This window comes from Parasteatoda tepidariorum, chromosome 7 (genome assembly GCF_982258835.1).
Source record: "Parasteatoda tepidariorum strain Cologne lab strain chromosome 7, Ptep-v5.0, whole genome shotgun sequence".
NCBI lineage: Eukaryota > Metazoa > Arthropoda > Arachnida > Araneae > Theridiidae > Parasteatoda > Parasteatoda tepidariorum.
The window spans coordinates 32,389,314-32,410,626 of record NC_141761.1 but is presented as its reverse complement, the minus strand read 5'-3'; the positions used below and the strand labels follow the sequence as shown (position 1 = coordinate 32,410,626).

Sequence of the window (21,313 nt, the reverse complement as noted above, 5' to 3'; positions counted from 1 at the left end):
ACATTATTTTTTAGTTATATATTCTATCTGATTTAATTTAATAAATATAGATTAATTTTAATTAAATATGGGTAGTTAATATATTGGTTTCCTTTAAGATAGTTTGATAATTGGTTTTAAAAATATGATTTTTTAAAATTATTTTCTTTTTAAATTAATATTTAATAATTAATATATATAATCATTTAAGTTTTGAAATCTTATTGGTGCTTATCTTTTCCACAATTAATTTTTTATTGATGCTAATATATTGGGTTTTAATTGTTTATTACCTTTCCGCTTTCAAAAATATTTCTACGTTAATTAAATGCGATTTTACTTCAATTGTACACAGATTATTTGATTTGATAATGGAAATGCTTAAAAATGTCTTTTATTCAAACCTCTTTAGCATAATATTGCTCACATTAATAGCAGAAAAATGAATTTCCCTAAAAAAAATTTTTTTTTTGTAAAGCTAATAATTTTTTAAACTCGTTTTAAACATCTAATAATTTTTATATCTACAGATATATTTCAAAATGCTCATTCTGACCTCTCATGATATGCCGAGCTTTACTGTAATTAATAAAATAATCGAGCTTTTACTGTAATTTATTGTCGTTGATGTTTTTATGGTCATGCCAAGCGATTTTAAATTGATAAAATTTCGTCGCTGATTTGCTTCTCTCAATTGAAGTCAAAACTATTTGTAGAAAAAATAAATAGGATGACATGAGGTTTACAAAATGAACGCGAGTTGAATGTCAATCGATATTGAACTAATTTTTCTCGTTTGGAAAAAAAGTAGGGATTTTCGAATGAAGCTACAACAAAACACAAGCGAGAATCGGGCGAAAACGAAACGCGCGGCGAACTCGCTCTGTGATTGAGAAGTGGCGCTAGTCCTTTGAACTCGTGGAACCTCATTCTTTTACTAGGGCAATAAGAATGCGCGGAATTCAGGTCATTCTGTTGTACGAGAAGTAATAAAATTTTTCGTTTAAAAAAAGATAAGGTTTTTCCCGAACGCCACTCAACTAATTTTATTTTAACTAAAAGTATTATTTCACGCAAGTAAAAGAAAAAATGTTTTTCATTATTTTTGTTTAAGTGAAAGCCAAAGAGGAGAAAGCTCTTGCGGGATTTAAATTTGACATTTTATCAATCATTTTCCGTTGTACACAAAAAGAAAAAATACGAGCTTTTGTCGAGTTTGTTGACTTAAATATTTATTTATGATGACTTTTTGTTTTTATTATACGATCTAAAATTTTGTTATGTTATTAAAAATTTTGGTTTTAACGTTGCACTGCTTTATTACACTCGTAGTCACAAATAATAATTATAAAAAAAGTGATAGTTTTTTTTTTTTTTTTTTAAGTCTAAAAGGGAAGACTTTTCAAGACTCGAATCACACGATTTGTCAGTATTTTTTTCTTTCTTTCCGTTTAAAAATCGAATTGCTATTACTAGTCGCATTTATTAGCGTTAAAATTTGTTTGATTTGCTTTATATTCTAATTTTGATTAGTACTATTATATAAATATAATTTTAAGTATATGAGAAGTTAACAGTTTAATTGAGACAATGTAGGGATGAAAGTTTTAATTTTGAACATCAAAATGTTGCATCGTTTCTTTTATTCACATACTTAGTTGATGAGCAAGTTTTTTATTGATACATAAAATCAAATATAAAAAATGGCAAATGGCATTTTTAACGTTTGATAAAATACTGTTATTTTTGAAATTCTTCTTTCAAGTGTACATATTATGATTTGTTTTATGGTAACTGGAAAGAAATGTACTGCTAATAGGTAAACAATTGCCATAATAAGCAATAGCTGACCTAATATTGCAATTCAATTAATACAGTCTAATGTTAATGTTTTCTTATTCGAATATTTAGACCAAATAAGAATAATTAGGGAGGGATAAGAACTTATTCTGATTGCGACTTATATCCTCTATTTGGAGTAGGAAGTATGCTTATGTGTTTGATTTCATAGTTTCTGAAAGAATTAAATGATTAAGATGAGACAACAGTCTAGTGTAAGAAAATTCCTATCATTAAATCAGAAGCTGTAACTGAGTTATTTTAAGGGGTAAGAAATTAAGGTTTGGGTAGAGTTTCTTTTCTTGTTAAACTATAAATAATTGATAAGAAAAATATCTATGCAATTTATGAATTTTTGTTTAAACGTTTATTTTTATTGTTTGAAATAATCTATAAATTTTGAGAAGTAATGAGTCCAATGTTACTTATGAAAGCAGTTATGGTGTTAAAAATAGTGATATCGAATAATTACAAATGAACAAAATTTGCGCAAATCATCTTAACTGACTGATTCCGACTGAGATGGTAATAAGAGGAATATGAAATTTATTATTGGTATTATTACTGTCAATAAAAAATTTGTTTCTAATTGTTAGAATTTTATTTATTATTCTTGTGTGTAATCAATTGAAACAAGGTTTATCATTGATGAATAGACATAAACAAATTTTAATAATTAAAAAAAAGTTGTAAAAAAATTATTTAAATTTTTTTTTCTTACTATGACTTCTTACTATCTAATATCAATGGATTTTTCAGACTAAACAAAATGCTACAGTTGTTTTATAGTTCAAGGACATTTTAGTAATGTATTCTTCGTGCTGTATTTTGAAGTGAATTCAGTCATCAATTTCAATTGTAGAAGAAATTTATTTTGCCGTTGAAACTTTTTCATTTTTTTTTAATGTTTAATTTCTTAGTAAATTAATCTTATTTATTTATATTAATCTAATGTTAATGCAATATAATTATTGAAGGGAAAAATGGAATTCTTCTACCTCCATGTTAAGGAGAAGCAAAAGAAAAAAAAAGCGAACACCCTGGATAACTTTTGATCTAATTATCAGATTCATACGTACTAGAACTCCATCTTAATAGTTGGATTTCCTAATCTTAAATACATTAATTAATTAGTGCAGATATTATTGTTCTTCGTAGGTTAATGCGGAAGAAGAATCATTTTTCTGTCCCATAGTTTAGTTAAAATTTTCTTTTCTTTTATAATTTTGGCACATGTATTTTGTTGGCCAGCTTGGTCCTTTAAAAAAAATCTGAATATCAATTTGAAATTCGGATCGATTTGTCTTTTGCTATTGTAATATTCTAATTACAAATAATGAGTAAATGTGTTTTTTAAAACTACTTGTTTTCCTGGGGATTTCAGTATGTGAGAACACCTAATGTTCTGGATTCAATCGTTTTATTTCAGGCGCTTTATTCTTGCCAAGTCCAGCTACATATGCCAGTTTTCTGAGACCATCTAAGAAATTCTGTCACTTACTTTTTATCATAGCGTTTGAGGCGTGGCGAAGATAGCTTTTTTTTTCTACCAATTTTTGTTATTAATTAATTATGTTTGGTTTTTCATTTACGACTCTGACGAAGATTGGAATCGTTTTAATCATTAAGTTTTGAGTATAATCAGTAAATTATACCGCTCAAAAATTTTAAATTAATCAGTAGAACCAAAATTGTGAGATGAAATTATATAGTGTATTTATTTACTTTTTATTGTAATAAAGCCGTGTCTTAAGGTTTGAAAAAAATAGATATATACTTTTCTGGGATGTTTTTTTCTCTTCTTGCAAATGAAAGGGATGAACTTTTCTCCCAGCTTACACAGGTTTGGCTTGTAGATTTTAATGGTTCTTCTCTGCTCTATTAGACAATTACAAGGCAATGTGACCTCGCATTTTAGCTCACGTTGTCCACTTATGATGCTGAATGTACTCACTGGACCGTGGCTGCTGATCGGACACCTGATAAATGGACTTAGTCACCTTTGTGTCCTTCCCTTCGTATACGCAGTATTCTCAATTATGCGAGGAATCAATTCCCTCTCCTCTTCAGTTGATTACATAAAAGGGCTTTCTTGTGAAGAAATTATACTCATACACTGAAGAAATCAATTTTATAAAATAACTAGCATGAAAAGAACAAATGTGGAATAATAACAAAGTTAATAGTTATGAGATATGACTAGTAGTAATTGATTTATTAATTACAATTAAAGCAAAACAATTAGAGAAAAAAAGGAGTAAGAAAACTGCCATGACTGATTACAATTATTAACATCGGTCAGAAAAATTTATAAGTTAGGAAATATACGAAATTTTTTAAAGCTTATTTATTTGTGAGTTAATGATTTCTACTTTTGTGTGTGTATGTATTGGTAACTATTAAGGCGTGTTAGAAAAATAATGTATTTTTGTCGTAATTTGGATGCTTGAACAAGGTATGTATTTTTGAAAATATTTACAGGGGTCTGTTTAGAAGAAATTTGGGTCCGTTAACGGACCCTTCACAAAATATCTTTTCATAAAAACGGACCCTTCACAAAATGATTTTTCTCTTAATCGGACCCTTCACGAATTTGTTTATCTTCATTATTCTTTTCTTAATCGAATTAACCCTTCCCAGGGCAGAAAACAAGAAAGACGAATTAGTTTTGTCTTCGGCAGACGATTCTTCCATTATTCGTCCGAAATTAATATTCTGCTTTCAGCAGTATAGGCTAAATGCCAAATATTTGTATGTTGCATCTCTAATTTAGAAGCAGCAATTGCTGTTTGTTTTTGAAAATTTTATTTTTTTTATTATAATTTTACAGTGCCGAGCATAATCTTGTATCTATTTACAATTTAAAAACTCCTTGAAAAAGTTTTTTGCAATAACCGAACCCTATTTGCACAAATTGATAAAAGCCGTCCCTGGTTGAAAGAATGTGAGTAATTTTTTCCCAATTTCATGAAAACCGGACCTTTCACAAAATGTCTGGACAGACCCCTGATTTATCCAAAATGTAATGTGAATATAAAGTTAATTTAGAAAATTAAATTTGTGTGCATTACAAAATTGCTTTTAATAATTAACAATTGCTGTGCTAATCAGCCATGTATCTTTAAAAAACATTCATATGTTAATGAATTATTCGTAAAAAAAACTTTCTTAAACTTCTATTAACTACCCGCCTAATTGTATTGTATACTTAAGTCATTTTGACCCATTATTAGCAGGGTTAAACTACATAATTGTAATAGTTATTGAATTTTAGCATTTTGTTCCTTTTAAAAGATATTAAATTATTTTTGTATTTAGTAACAAAACATAAGAGTATTTTAAGTAAACCCTTCAGCAATAAAAATTTAGAAATAAAAATAGTTTAGAGTTAGAAATTATGTAAAAGGTTATTGGTTCTTTGGAACAGTAACTATCATTATGTACTGGTCCACAACAATATCATTGGTCTACTTAAAATTTAACGTTAAGTATATTTGTACTTTTCTTAAAATCATTTTCATGCTTCATAATAACGTCAAATTTATTAGTTTATTTTAGATGAAACTTGATTAATTATAGTAAATTGATTCTAAAAATTGAATAAAATACTAAATTGGTCTTTCAAAAAATAAATAAATGCTTGAAATTGCTATGATGATAAAAAAAACTGAAAATAATGTTAAATAGTAATGCATATTGACGCCCGGTGGCTGAGTGGTAGCGCTTCGCGCTGCTGTGCCACAGGTCCTTGGTTCGATCCTTGGGCCGGGCAAGGCCGACTCAGCCTTTCATCCCTTCAGTGGGTCGATAAAATGAGTACCAAGCCTGCTTGGGAACTAACACTGGGGGTTCCGCGTTCGGCTGACCACCTGACCGGAACATATGCTCCTGCACCCCAGAGCCCAGGGTCAAGAAAACTGAGATGGGCACAGTCGGCCTTGGCCCTCTTAATGGGCTGTCGCGCCACTGAGTTAGTTAGTTAGTTAGTAATGCATATTGTGCAATATATTTCGTTTTTTTCTTTCTAACTCTAGCCAATTGTAATTTAGCAGCCACTGATTCTGAAATAAACGTTCATTTATACTCTTTTCTTTATTTCTGTATTTTATAGTTTTTTTTAATTTTTTCTGAAGAAGGTGCTACCGTTTCTCTAAATCGCATTTTATACCTTAAAATGAAATAAATGATTCCATGATTGACATAAACCTCAAAAAAGAAAAAAAATTAACCAAGACATGTCGCGCTACCTTGAATTAATGCATTAATTACATACTAACATTCATACATTCCAGCCGAATGAGCGAGTCATCGTTCTAATACCGATTAACAGTAGATGCTTTGTTGGTCTAACGCAGTGTTTCCCAAACTTATGACTTTAGTGTACCCTTTCTAAATTTTTCATAACGCTGTGTACCACTAATAAAAAAAAATTATGTATTTTTTAAAAAATATTTGTATTTTTATTAACATATTTAAGTTATTAACTGTTAACTCTGCAAAAAATAGCCAATAGAAAAGTACGTAATCGTAAATTTTCATGGCTAGTTTTGTTTTTAAATAAAATTTTTTGAAAGTTTCGTTTGTTGCAAGATATTTCGCAGAAGAACGCGTACCCCCACTAAACTGTTCCTGTACACCTGGGGGTACGCGTACCACACTTTGGGAAACACTGGTCTAACGAACTAGCGATTATTATTTCATAGTGGTTTCGAATATATGGACCGCTAATGAGTTTGAACGCTGATGTCTTAAATCTTAATTTAATGCTGGATCGACTGGTGACATAAAAAAGGCCTGTGAGTCCGGTAAGTCCAAGACAGGATAAGTGCCAATACTAATTCAGTCCAAGTAGGTCCAACTGACAGTAAAATTCAAAATTCAATTTTATGAGAGACACACATATTGAAGCTCACTTGCTAGGAATAAGAAATTCATAAACTTTTTTGGACCTTTTTTTTGTTGCTTTTATTTGTTTTTAAATTTTGCTATGAGCATTGACTAGTGAAGTTTTTGTGTTCTTTTTTTAGAATTTGCCAAATAAAGTTTGTAGCTGTTTTTGTTTAAATTTTTTCTACTATCAATTCCACAGCAAATCATATAACAAGATTGCTTAGAATTTCCAGAATTTAATACACAGCATAATTTATGTTATAACGCTAACTATTTTTCTGTACTGACCTTATTTTCCCCCAAATTGAACAGACTATCCGGAATTCCCCTGGTCATGTTCAAATAGCCACTCCAGTCCTGATTATTTGTTTTAAGTTATGTAAAAGGTCGTCTTGCTTTTTCTGTCTGCATTTGATATTATTTGTTAACTTTTCATTTGTTATTTTATTTTGTAACAAATCTTATTTAAGGGAAAAAAAGTTTTTTTTCTGTTATCAATTGACATTGAAAATTCATTTGAAAGTAAAAAATCAAATATTTTTGTTTCACTTTTTTACATATGAAATTTAGTATTGTTTGTCTTAACAATACTAGAATTTATATATATAAATCTCGAAGATGTTTTTTAAGTAAATTTTTTTTAATATTAATTTTTAGGAATCTGCTGCTGCTTATGTTTTGAAATTAACTTCAGATGATCATTTAAAAGATTATGAAGATCCCAAAGTTGATCCAGTCAATGGGGTTATGAAATTAGGAATTCCAAGTGAGTATTATTTTTTTTTTTCATAACTGTCCTTTCCTAATGAGAGTAATTTTAAACGTCTTTCTTCAATATTTTAATCATTGTATAATCTTTTTAAATCAGGGTTGGGTTTTTGACGTCAAAAAGTGGTTTTTGACATGACAAGGGTATAATACTGGTTTAAACCGTCAAAAACCCGTCAAAAATGTCAAAAACTAAAGTTTGCCAAAAAAATATATAAACTTCAAAACTACCAACAGTTGCCATGCATTATATTGAAATTTAATTATACTATAGGTAATCAGCAGGTTTTAAAATATTTTTTAATTAAAATTAAGGTAAAATAACAGATTTAAAATCTCAGAAATTTATATTCAAATGCATGTGCAGAAAAATTTTGCACAAAATTTTTTTAAATATTTATATTTTGAAAAAAAAAAATTTTTTTTTTGATACTTAAGAAAATTAAAAGTTTATTACTATGCATTTTTGACATATAAGGAGCATATAACTAATATTTATAAGGAACTTACAAGTTATGTTGTATAAATACAAACTTGATACAAGTGTATGAAAAAAAATTTAATGTTATACTGAATATCTTTATTATCCAGTATGTTAATTTGAATTTAAAAGTAGTTATATTTGGGACAAATGATAAATATAATTCATATTGTTTATTATATTTATTTATAATTATTACACTTATCATTTTAAAACAATTTTTACCTCTTAATTTTTTTCTCCCACTTGTATTAAGAATACAAATAATGCATATCTTGAAAGCAAGAAGTAATTATTCAACAGCTGAATATTTAGATATTCAACAAAACTATGTATATAGTATTCAGCAAAATTAAATTCACAAGTATTTGGATAAACTAAATTTTCAGCATAGTAAATGAATAGGCTGAATATACTGTAAATCGACACTAACTACTCTGTGTATTTAACAGAAAGCACTTAAATTTGTATTGTCTTATGTTAAAAAGATTATTAAGAAGATTTAAAAGAATATTAAAAAGATTTTTCTTTAAAAGATGTCTAATGTACAAAACTGCTAATGTTTATCTTTAAAAATGTCTAATTTTTAGTATAATCTATACTATACACTAAATTTGGTTATAAATAAATTTCTTAATAATATCACTGCAGATTTTCAATAACACATGAAAATGAATACATAATATTACAAAATATGTGAGCTTTCAAAAGTACAAGATTTTGGTTACTATTCAAAATATAAGTGTTTCTTCAAAATTTTAAATTTATTTTTTTCTAGAACATATTTAGAAACACTATCCTTTATAAAAAATATATAAATTTTATGTATTAATTAAATTTCACATATGAATATAAGTTTTTGACATTTTCGACATTTTTGACAGTGAGGTTTTTGACGTGACGGTTTAAACCATGGTTTAAACTGTCAAAAACTGTCACATGTCAAAAACCTGCCAACCCTGTTTTAAATTTACATCAAATTTTTTCCCTATAATCTTTTGTTTTATTACTTTTTTTTAAAAAATAACCGTTGTTGAGCCAATTTTGAGTTCCGTAGCCTTGTAAATTTTAATCAATCCAGACAGCAATTTTGTATGGATAAAATTGTAATGTATAAATTGAATAAAATGGTTAGAAATCAAAGATCTCATAGGATGTATATTTTAAATAATCGTAGAATTTCATATTAAGCATTCACTCAAACACACAAAAATAAAAAAGTTAGAGTGAAATAAAATGAGCAGGCGAAGTAAGCTCAATTTATGAAGCTATCGGAAAGAAGTCACAGAGAGAATCTTCTGGTTTGGTGAGCTGCGGGGAACAAATGTCCTCCCTTAGTTTTTTTTCTTCTTTTTTTTTTCTTTTTTTAATTAATGAAGTGAAAAGCAAAATATGTTCAATATTTCTTTACTTTGTTAAACATATTTATCTATGCAAAATGCAAATGGCATGGATAAAGATCCCTGACAAAAAGAATTTGAAAAGTCTTAAATTGAGCTATTATTAATAAACAGCTTCACTTGTTTTAAAATAAAAGAATACACATTAGTAAATGCATATAGTAAAATATCTTTTCGTTTTTCTGAACCAACCGAATATCCTTCATCATATTTGATCTTAAAAAGTGGCCGAGAGTAGTCTTTCTACAGCATCCTGGCTAACGGGCAATGCGTTGCAATGTGGCAGGCCTCTTTAATGGCTGTAGGATACAACAACATTGCCAGAACCCTAGAGCATGAGAAGATTTATAGTTCAAGGGGAAACAGCTTCGGAGCACTCAAGCACAAGTTCCCTGCTGTATAGTGAATGCTTAATAGTGAACTACCGTAAGAATCTTGGGAGATCTTGTCGCATTTCCTTTGTTCAAAAAGAATTTAAGGTGTTTTAAGTTCATTCATTATATGAAACAGGAGTTCTAAAAGTTTCTTTGATGCTCTAATAATAAATAAATCCTTCTGAATATAAGTATTTTTTTATAGTTATTCTTTATTTTGTTAAAACTCTGTAGTTTGGCGAATCCAAAAGTGATGAATGACTGACATTTATAAATTCGGGCTTTGTTTACTTTAGAAGTCTTTGTTTTCCTCTTTGAGTAGTTATATGATGATTCGTTGGGGACAGAGGGGTTGCAATGTATGCATAGTTAAGGAATTAGCATATATCTTTCTGTAATATAATTCGTGAGTAGGTAATTCGCATATATTTATCTTCCTAGTGACTCTTGAAAGTTAATATTAAGCATTTGGTTGTTGGCATAAATGTTACATAATTTATATCATAGGGTAAATATGGTTGAGGATCTGGTGCTCTTTTTTTATTCTTCTATTCCTTCGCCCATAACCTGTTTAGCAACTGCTGTGTTCCATATTCAGCAGATGTGCTTTATGAAAGATAAAACCTGAAGCTTTTAGCGATTGTGCCATGGCCTGAATTTGGTCTTAGTTTCAAACAGTGTTACTGAACATGGCCTGCTAACAGTTGATTCGTCATATTGTGCAAGGAGCCATTGCCATTGTGAACTGTGGCTGTAAACTTTGCTAAGTCCACTGCTTTCTACTATTTATATTGACGTTCGAATCTACAAAATAAAATCCTATTTTTCTACATCTTCTGTCTTAGTGATAAGTGCAGTGCATCACAATACAAAAATATGTAATACTTTTTTTGAGGTAATTTTTTAGAAATAAAGAAGATAATGAAATTTAAAACTTTTGGCACCATAAATGATAAATTAGGACATTGCAATGGACATTAAAATAACATTGCTTGCATATACGAAATAGCAATTTCGACTTAATGTATGTTTGAGTAAGGTTTACAATGCATGAATTGAGCACATTTGTATTTTTACTTGTCTGATATTTATTTATACTAGTATATACATTTCAGAGATATCCCTAATAGTAAAAAAGGGCAGCATGCTTTTTCAAAAACACAGGCATCTTCAGTTTTAAAGAGCACTAATCTTGCTAAATATGTTAATTATATCTTACTTGATGAATTGTGATTCAAAACTGATTTAAAAATACTCAAATAAATAAAAGAAATAATAGTATTTATTATTAACTTAGCCTAAAAATAATTTCTACTAGTTTTGGTAATCTGTAGTTCCTGGCTCTTTTAAAGGGCTGACAGGGGGGAGGGTCCCACTTCTCAACACACTTAGGGAGAAAACTGTATATTTATATCCCTTTAACTATAACTTTTTGTTTTACGAAAAATTCTTTAAGTCAATGTTATTTTTTTAATAGCATTGTAAGTGCAATATTATTATAATTTTTAAAAAGTCAAAAATTTTGGGCGACAAATTGTTTTAGGACTTTAAAACATTATCTTACAATATATTACAAATTCAAGTGCATTCTATGCCAATCCCTGGCAAAAATACTTCCTATAGTTAAGATTGTAAAAATTAAATCTTCTGACCATTAAATATAAAAATAAACCAATTTAATAGTTTAAAACTTACTAGTTAGGTATAAAATGCACATCCTATGAAACTTATTCTAATAGTTTTACTGATTAAAAGTTAACATAAGTTTTAAGCTATTTCTTTTTTCATTTGAAGCTTTTATTTTAAAAATCTAATTATTGGTTCACCAAACTTTGACATTGTGAATGATATCGCAATTTTATTAATTATTTAAAAGAAATGAATAAAAATGTATGACTAATTTCATTTATGCTTAACTATAATTTAAGTCAAAAATTTAAAATAATAATTTCAAAATAACTTTTTTATAAAAGCAAATTGTAAGCTTATTATTATTATTATTATTTTGATAAAGTTCTGTGCCTGTTTCTTACCAGCCCAACTTTAAAAATTAGAGGGGATATGCTGTTCATTTTGTTTAATTCATGACATTCCATAAATTCTAATTTTTTTCTTCTCTTTTTGCAGATAATGTCAAGTATAAAAGTCAACCTAAACCTATAGATCTTCCAGATACATCTCATGAATATGCTTCTATCAATAATATCAGATATCCTGAAATTTCGAGACATGATAGCTCTAATGTATGCATCACTGGTCTCCGACACAAAATATTACCTGATCCTCCAAAATTAATTTATGGAAGTTCATTGGCTAACTGTGAAGTAACATCTAATTATCGAATCAATGTAGCTAATGACTTTTCAAGCACAGATGTACCACCTCCTCTTCCACCTCCTAGAGGGACAATGTGCCCTCCTCCTACTCCGCCTCGCAGTACTCCACCTTTGCCTCCTCCCATAAATTCACAGACAGAACTTTCTCATACTTCAACAAATGGAGTTTGTGTTAAGCAGCCGTATATGAGACGCATGTCACCGGTGCCAACTTCTTCATGGCAAGCTCTCAATTATACTTCGTCTGCTAGCTCTACTCCTCAACGAGGCACAAGTCCAATTACTTCTAATCGTGCCCCTATGGTCGTGGTGAATAATTCTCAAATACATCAGCAATTAACTCAACAATTACAAGCCTTGTCTGTGAATTCAAATGGCTCTTCAGTGTCATCTATGTCCCGAAGTGATGGGCCATATCATGCTGGTAGTTCTAATGGCAAATCATGGTATTCCTCTTCCCCTCAACCATCATATACTTCCTCTAGTTCTGGAAGGCATAGTCCAACTCCAACTATAAGTAGTAGTGAATATTCTATACCTCCTGTTTTTCAACTTAAACGAACTCCACCTCCTGCATATACTCCTCCATCTTCATATTCATCTTCACCCCAGCCATCTCCTCAACATAGAGCTCCATCCCCTGGTGGAATCGTTAATTCGGTTTCTTCAGTTTTATCTCGACCAGCTGCTCTTCAAGCTTGGAGTTCTAGACAAGCAAAATCTCAATCACCTATCATCATGCAGTCTGTTAAAAGTACACAGGTTCAAAAGCCAGTATTACAGACTGCAGTTGCTCCCACATCACCACCTCCTGCTGTGACTGCTGCACCTAATTTTACACCCTCTGGCCAATCATCTGCAGCACCAAACCCTCCACCTCCATATCCTATACATAAAGTTACATCTGTTGCAAGTATTAATTCAGCAGTATCTTCTGACTCTAGCAGTATACTTATGTCACCTGTTAGCCCTTCTTCTTCTTCTTCTTCTCCTTTAAGACCTGTGGAATCTTCTAATCCCCCTCCTCTGTACCCACGAAACCAAAATAAACCTCAATTAACACAGCCTAATCATGCCCCAGAACCACCTCCTTACCAAGTTGCTCCAAATACTCTTCACTCTTCTATTCCACCATCTCCAACACCCCCTCCATATTCCAATCCCATGTGGCAAGTAATGTCGAATTCAACTCAAAATATAGCAAATCAACCTCCACCGTATTTATCTATGTCTTTATCACAAAAACCGCTTCCAGAACCTCCTGTTTCCGAACCACTACCATCTTTATATACTTCTAATGATACAAATCAAAACAAATGGTCTGAACAATCTCCAGAAATATTACCTATGGACAATTGCCCACTTTCTAATGTTCCCACTACTGACCCACCTAGTTATGCATCTAGTATAGCTGTGCTGTCTGCTCAAAGGGCAGCTGCAGCACGAATGACTAAGCTCAATAATAATGTGCCAACCATTATAAGTAATGGGCCAACTTCTAACTCTTTTACTAGTGGACCTATTACTGATCCAGTTAATGGAAATGGAACAAAAGCTACGTCCAATCTTGTAAATACAGTGGATAGCATCTGTACATCCCAAATAACTGCACTTCCAGGATCTTATGTGAATATAAATGGTATGCCCGAAGATGCATTCTCATTTTTTGACAATCATCATACAACTGTTTATAGAAAACTCTCCCCTGTAGCTATGGATACTGCCAGTTCTGCATCTCGCTCTGAGTCTCCTGTGTCCAGGGCAGTCAATCAATCGCCTGTATCATTTATGTCAACTACTTCAACATCATCCCCTTCCACACAATCAGATTCCACTCATGAGCTGAATAAAGTGCAAAACAAAATTACTCAGTTGTCTCCACCTCCACCTAGAAAAATGCTTTCTAAAGAAAAAGAAAAAGAACGCAGAGAAAGTAAAGTCCGAAATTATTCTCCTGCCGCTTTCAAATTTTTCATGGAACAACACATTGAAAATTTGCTTAAGTCACATCAAGAACGTGAGCATCGCCGTCAACAACTTGAGTCAGAAATGGCAAAAGTTGGTTTAACAAAAGAAGCTCAGTGTGAGATTCGAAAAATGCTTCACCAAAAGGAATCTAATTACATCAGGCTAAAAAGAGCAAAAATGAATAAATCTATGTTCACTAAAATAAAAACAATAGGTATAGGTGCATTTGGTGAAGTTGCACTTGTGCGAAAAGTTGACGCCAATCAATTATATGCCATGAAAACTTTACGAAAATCGGATGTTCTGAAACGAAATCAAGTTGCGCACGTAAAAGCAGAAAGGGACATTTTAGCAGAGGCTGACAATGAGTGGGTTGTAAAATTATATTATTCTTTTCAAGATGATGAAAATCTATATTTTGTTATGGATTTCATTCAAGGAGGTGATCTAATGTCACTGCTCATAAAATTAGGTGTTTTTTCAGAAACTTTAGCTAGATTTTATATAGCAGAACTTGTTTTAGCTGTTGAAAGTGTGCATAAAATGGGTTTCATTCATAGAGACATTAAACCTGATAATATACTCATTGATAGAGATGGTCACATAAAACTGACTGACTTTGGACTTTGTACAGGCTTTAGGTGGACTCATAATTCAAAATATTACCAAAGAAATGGTAAATGTTTTTCTTCATATATTCAATTGAATATCTTATTAGATTATACATATTTCAATCAATACATTTAATCATAAATTTTTTTGATGATAGCCAATCTTAAGAAAACAATGATCTCTTATTTAGGCTGTTCTTTTTTATATTACCAGGGTATATTTAAACTGTTTTTAATTATTCATAACTAAACTGTTTTTAATTTTATTAATTTAACCAAAATGCAAGAAATGAAACCTTTCTTCTTTATTAGAATTTAAATGAAAAAACTCTGCACTTGCTGAACTCAAAAATATGCCCAATATAAAAGTTAAATAATGTTTTGGGTATCTTATAGTGTTTTCTATTTTAGAAAATATTGTAAGTTTAATTGTATTTTAAGTTTATTGTCTGTTATAAATAAACTATTATTTTGTGCCTTAAAATGATCTGTGATAATGGAAATTGTTTAAGGGGCTCAATATTTTATGTTATTTTTATTTTTACAGGCATTTTCTTACATTATTGTAACGATTTAGACAATTTTATTTTGCTTTTCTCTAAAAGAAGAGACTAGGGTGCTTGCTACTCTTCCTTCCGAATTAGGAAAACTTTTTCTCCTCAATGCCTTTAATTTAGCTTAATTTTTATTTAAAAGAAATATTCCTAGCTTTCACTATAAGTTTTCGGTATCTAAAAATATGAATTCATAAAGTCGTATGCACTAAATTTTCACACAGTAATCGATTCTTTTAACGATTCTTATTATTTCAGTTTAATAGTAAGTTTGTGAAAATAGTCATTAAATCCAGGGGTTATTTACTAATTTATGACTGTATAATTTTGACACTTTTCAAAACTTAGTTTATTTTGGGATGCTTAAATCATCGTTTTTATTTTATTTAAAAATGATAATACTTTTGTAATTCGTTAAAATTGCAAACATTTGATGGTTTGAATTTAGGGACCATCCACTGAATTACACCTTATATCTTGTTTCAATCTTTTGGTCATTTTATGAAAGAGAAACTCAGTATCTTTGCTGTCGAAGTTTATTTGATTGCTACTTTGATCTCTTAGCTGATTTTTTTAATTTAATTATAACTTGATTATATATTTTTAGGAGAGCATGGAAGACAAGACTCAATGGATTTAGATGATAAGTGGGGAAATGAATGTCACTGTAAACCTAGTGCCAATCTTAAACCTTTAGAAAGGAGAAGAAAACGGGAACATCAAAGGTGTCTTGCTCATTCATTAGTAGGAACTCCAAATTACATCGCTCCTGAAGTCTTGCTCAAATCTGGTTAGTTATGTTTATTATTCTGCGAGTGCTATTCTAATAATCTTATTATTAATAACCTTTTCTGGGAGAGTTCTTTTGATTAAAAAGACCAGAAGTCTGTCTTAATTGGGTTTTAATGTTTTATTGATAAACATGTATAAAGATTAATTTAATGGTGCCTATTTAGTAAAATATGCTATGTTACGCATCAAATGTCTTAATATTGCAACAAAAAGCAATACCTTTTAAGTTTAATAGTTAATGGGATGAAAAAAATCATTAATATGAAATATAAAATGCCAGTATATCTAAAAGACATTTTTATGTCTTTAAGTTGTAGAAGTTAAACAGATAATTTCGGAAAAGTTAACTTGGTATACAAATATGATGTTAATAATTTGAGTTTTTATTTGCATGCATCATGTATAACTACTAGATATGTACCGGTTCTAAAATTATGCTAAATCCGGGTATCTAGTGAAAATTGAATCTTTTGCTCGGCTGGTTCCAGGTACCTGACAAAAATTTATTTTTTCCTCAGCTGGTTCTGGGTATCCTTTAAAACTTGGATTTATTACCCAACAAAGAGTGGTATTCAATATTTATGCAAAATAATGCAAAAATATCTAATTTTCTATGGAACAAATATTTGACAAGATATAGTTCAAGGAAATTTATTGTGCATCTATATGAGTAAAAGTGTGTGAATTTATTTTTAGATTTTATTAAAATAAGTTTTAATAATATTTCTAAAATAAATTTGAGTTTACTATTCAGAATGTAAAAAAAAATCATATTTTAGTTGAAAAGATTATTCTAATCTGCATCAGTTTGGAAATTCAATTAGCAAACAAGAAAGTGATTTTATTGATTGACTACTGTTTAGAACTTTCTTGAGATATTTCTTCATTAAAAAAAATAGAAAGTAAGAATAGATTTGAAAATTTTAAAAAAATACATTAATTCAGTTCAATTACTTGTTTTGTGTATGATTAATAATTCAGACGTTTTTATGAAAATAATTGATTTAGGAAGGTCCTAACTTTAAAGAAAAACTCGGTAATATTGAAATTTATGTTTTTTTAGCAAACTTTATTTATTTTGCCTTATTCTATTGAGAGGACGCCATAACATGGGAGAACCTTTTCGTTGCAAATTCTCTTTATTAATTTAAAGTTTAAAAGAAAGCAAACCTAGAGTAAGCCATAAAGTCAGTGTGCCTAGTTATATTCACCTGAAAGTTTTTTCTTTCAATAATTTGGATTAAATTTTTTGGAGATATTGGATCGAAGGATTATTAACCGGAGTTGGGATTTCAGACACTGAAAACAACGGGAAGCATTAAATAAAAAACCTAAAAATGACCTGTACGATTGTTTAGCAATAAGTATTAGCTTAAATTTAAACACATAAATCAAAAATAAACGTTTCAAAATGCAATTAAATTATTGAAAGAGAGCTTCTTTATTACATAATCCTAAATTATCTTCTCATAATTTATTTTAATTTGGGTATTTTAAAATTTTCTTTTTAATATTTGAAACTTCATGGTTTACTCAAGTTTGTTTAAATTCACTTTTTCTATACTTTAGATTAATTATGGAGGTAAAAGAGAATTTGTAATGAAAAGTTCCTTCATTGGTATGGTGTTGTCCTCTTAAAACAGCAATTAAAAATTATTTTTTGCTAAGGCTATAAGGAATGATATGAATGGAAAGAAACTGGCTAGACCAAATATTTTACAAAACAAGTTTTATCATATGAAGAAACACTTGAAAAAAATAACATAATTATGTCATAGGGTCAGCCAAAATTATCAGAAATCTAAGTTATGATATGCAAACAAACTAGAAATGTTTATAATTGAGCTATTGCTTATTTCTTTTTATTTGCACTGCCGGGAAAAATAGCAGAATTTTGTTTATGATTTAAGTTATGCTTATAACAATATGGTTTTATAATATGAAGCTAATTAGTTTTTAAAAATGTTCCTTTACACCCAGGACCTCATCAAATTAGGGCTTTTAATAAATAAATTTGATTCTATGTATGTAAATTTTTGGGTAGTATGTTCTGCAAGCAATCCTAATTCATATTTTATTTTTAAAGGATATACTCAGTTGTGCGATTGGTGGAGTGTAGGTGTTATTCTTTATGAAATGCTTGTTGGACAGCCTCCATTTTATGCCAACACACCAGCTGAAACTCAGTTAAAAGTAAGTCTTTTCATTATTTATTTGTTGCTATGTATGTTTTTAAGTTTAAAAGAAATAGGACAAAAGATAATTATTTGCATATGAGGATAGTAGTAAAGGCACTGAGCTGTTATACTGAAAGATTGAGGCTCTATTCTTCTGTGAAGGCTTGAAAACATTTGGAATGAACCATCCACTTTAAATTAAGGTGAAGAAGAAAAAAAAACAGTAATATGTGATGAGTGATAATAGATTTCTGGAATCATTCAAAAAAATTAACATTAACTAAAAACTAAACTCAGCGGCGCGACAGCCCATCGAGGGCCAAGACCTACTGTGCCCATCTCAGTTTTCTTGACCTCTGGGGTGCAGGAGCTGATGTTCCGGTTAGGTGGTCAGCCGAATGCGAAACCCCCAGTGTTTAGTTCCCAAGCATGCTTGGTACTCATTTATCGACCCACTTAAGGGATGAAAGGCTGAGTCAACCTTGCCCGGCCCGAGGATCGAACCAGGGACCTGTGGCACGACAGCGCTACCGCTTAGCAACCGGGCGTCTTAACATTAACTAATCATACCATTTATTTTGCTTGCTTTTCTAAAAAAAAATTTTCTTCCTTTTCCTAAAGTATAGTTTTTTGAATCGTTTGTTTTTTGTAATCAATGTGATTTATCATAATACTTGACAATGAGATTTGGCCCATATATTCATTTGAATAAAGAGTTAATTTGTATAGTGTAATACTTCTTTTTAATGCAATGCAGTTAAGAAAATGTTTTAAACTAATTACAACAATTAAATACAAGAATAAAATTTTTTTTTTAATGTTTTGGCAAATGATGTCCAAGAAAGACAAAAAAAAATTATGAAGATCAGACGTAACTTTAATTTTCCTCCAAGTACATTGAAACGTTAGTCATATTGCTTCAAAAAGCCCTATAGTGAATAGCCATGATTTTTTCTTGGAGGGCTTATAAAGTTGTATGAGTACTTGTAAATTATCAGGAAAAAAAATCACTCCTTTTTTTAATTATATTTTTCATCTTTCATTCACAATCGACAGAGGAAACCCCTTTTCAGAGTTGTACTTAGTTTTCAGAATTAAAACCCAGCTCAAATAATTTACAGTGAATATTTCATATATAAAAAACCCTCCAAGATTCTACAAATTTCTCTTAAGCCAGTTCCTTTCCACACTGCAAAAAGACTAATAAAAATCTCTCTTCGAACAACATTCGAGGCAAAACTCCAGGAAGCAAATAAAGATAAGGACTGGCTGGAAGGAATTAAAGATATTCCGTCATGGCCAAGAGAAAAATCTGTGACCCTTTTTCGCCTTGCCACTGGCCATGACCGCTTATCAAAACACCTGCACAAAATCAAAATCCTTTCAAGTCCCTTTTGTAACCTGCAAGAAGAAATGGACGCTAACCATATGAGACGTTGCCCTGCACTTCCTCCTGGGCCCTTGTGGGAACGTTATTAGCGGGCGAGATGCATTATTACAGGCCTATAGACTCTTTCTTTTTGTAGCTCTTGTTTCCGTTTTTTGTTCTTTCTTTATATTGTTCTCGGCTACAAATTTGTCTTTCATGTCTGCCATTGGAAATAAAACAATATTTCATATATATACTTTTTTGAAGGGTAATTTTTTTGCGTTATTTTTTAGGTAATTAACTGGGAAGCTACTTTAAGAATACCCAAGAAAGCTAACATTGCTGACGAAGCTACTGATCTAATCTTGAGGCTGTGTACTGTGGCAGAGTCAAGGTTAGGCAGGAATGGAGTGGAGGAAATAAAGCAACACAGTTTCTTTTCGGAAATAGACTTTAACAGTGACCTCAGGAAAACACGTGCTCCTTACATACCCAATATTCGCTATCCAACAGACACATCCAATTTCGATCCCATCGATTCAGACAAACTGCGAAGTGACAATTCTGAATCAAGTGATGAGGGTAACTTGGATGATCCTAGTGACAATAACAAGCATCCGGAACATGCATTCTTAGAATTTACATTTCGTAGGTTTTTTGATGATGGGGGTGTTTACCCTAATCGAGCACCTCCTCCACCTTTGGAAGAAGCTCCCGAGAAACAAAGTTCACCTGTTTATGTTTGATAATGAGGTTTTTTAGCTTTGTAATAATTATAAGTGTGCTCTTTTATTTGGATGGACTGATTAAAGAGCACTATTGCATAGGCGGCATTCTAGTTATGAAATGTAAATATGCTACAGGCACTTTTGTTTTAGTGAGTATAAAAACAAAATGTTCTGAGCTGGGCTAAAAGTGTAGTTCTCTGTAGTAACACAAAAGCTGAGCAAGATCGCCTTCGGCTTGAAAACCATTGCCTTCTTTGCTTTTGCCTTCTCTAGTTTTCAAGCCTTTTAATATGAATACTATTAAATTCTGTAAATAAGAAATTATAAAAAATATTACTATTTATTTATTTATGTATATTTTACAAAAAAAAATTATAAATTATTTTTTTTAAATTTCTTAAGCAGTTGTATTTAATAATTTATTTAAGGATTTTGCAACAGAAATATTTATGCCAGAATAATTTCTACAGAATTGAAAATGTGTATTCTGATAACTTTAAAATTAAGTATTTTTAATGTAGGAAATTGCAATAACATAATATAGGAAGTTAAGTATATAATGATACATTTACAAAATATTTTGCTACATTATAATATATTTTTAGCTTTTTCTTCCTTTTATAACATTTCATAAATATTTTATATGACTATTTACATGATCATTAAAGAAGAGTCAAGATATACAAGAGAAAAAAAAAAGCATAAAAGAAATCTTTCATGTTATGCCACCATATTTAACTCAAAATTTCTTTTTAAGCTTTGATGGATTGTTCTATTGGCCCATAGTTTGTGTATATGAAGTAAAAATTTTATGTAATGCACTTAAAAATATAAATTAAAAATGCTTTTCAAGGAATAAATAAACATATCCAGAAATATACTACAAAAAATGAATTTAATGCATTTGTGTTATTTAATAAGAATTTAATGTTTAGATCCTAGATAAGAGTTTAACTTCAGAGTAAATATATCTTATTCTTCTAAATCCTCTTGCATTCAAGTTGGTTTTGTATCTACTTTAGATTCTAATGTATCACTTAAAAAATT

At 30.0% G+C, this 21,313-nt stretch overlaps 1 protein-coding gene across 2 annotated transcripts in view; it reads left to right on the top strand.

Moving 5' to 3' along the window:
• The window catches only part of LOC107453135 (uncharacterized), a 66,766-nt gene extending 46,169 nt beyond the window's left edge, over positions 1-20,597 (top strand). For both annotated transcript variants that reach the window (XM_016069843.5, XM_016069835.4), the window contains exons 3-7: positions 7,366-7,474; positions 11,859-14,711; positions 15,808-15,990; positions 18,079-18,185; positions 19,832-20,597. In XM_016069843.5, the coding sequence (XP_015925329.2) occupies positions 7,366-7,474; positions 11,859-14,711; positions 15,808-15,990; positions 18,079-18,185; positions 19,832-20,284 (3,705 nt within the window). In that variant the 3' untranslated portion in view covers positions 20,285-20,597. The remainder of the gene's footprint in view (positions 1-7,365; positions 7,475-11,858; positions 14,712-15,807; positions 15,991-18,078; positions 18,186-19,831) is intronic.
• The last annotated feature ends 716 nt before the right edge of the window (positions 20,598-21,313 follow it).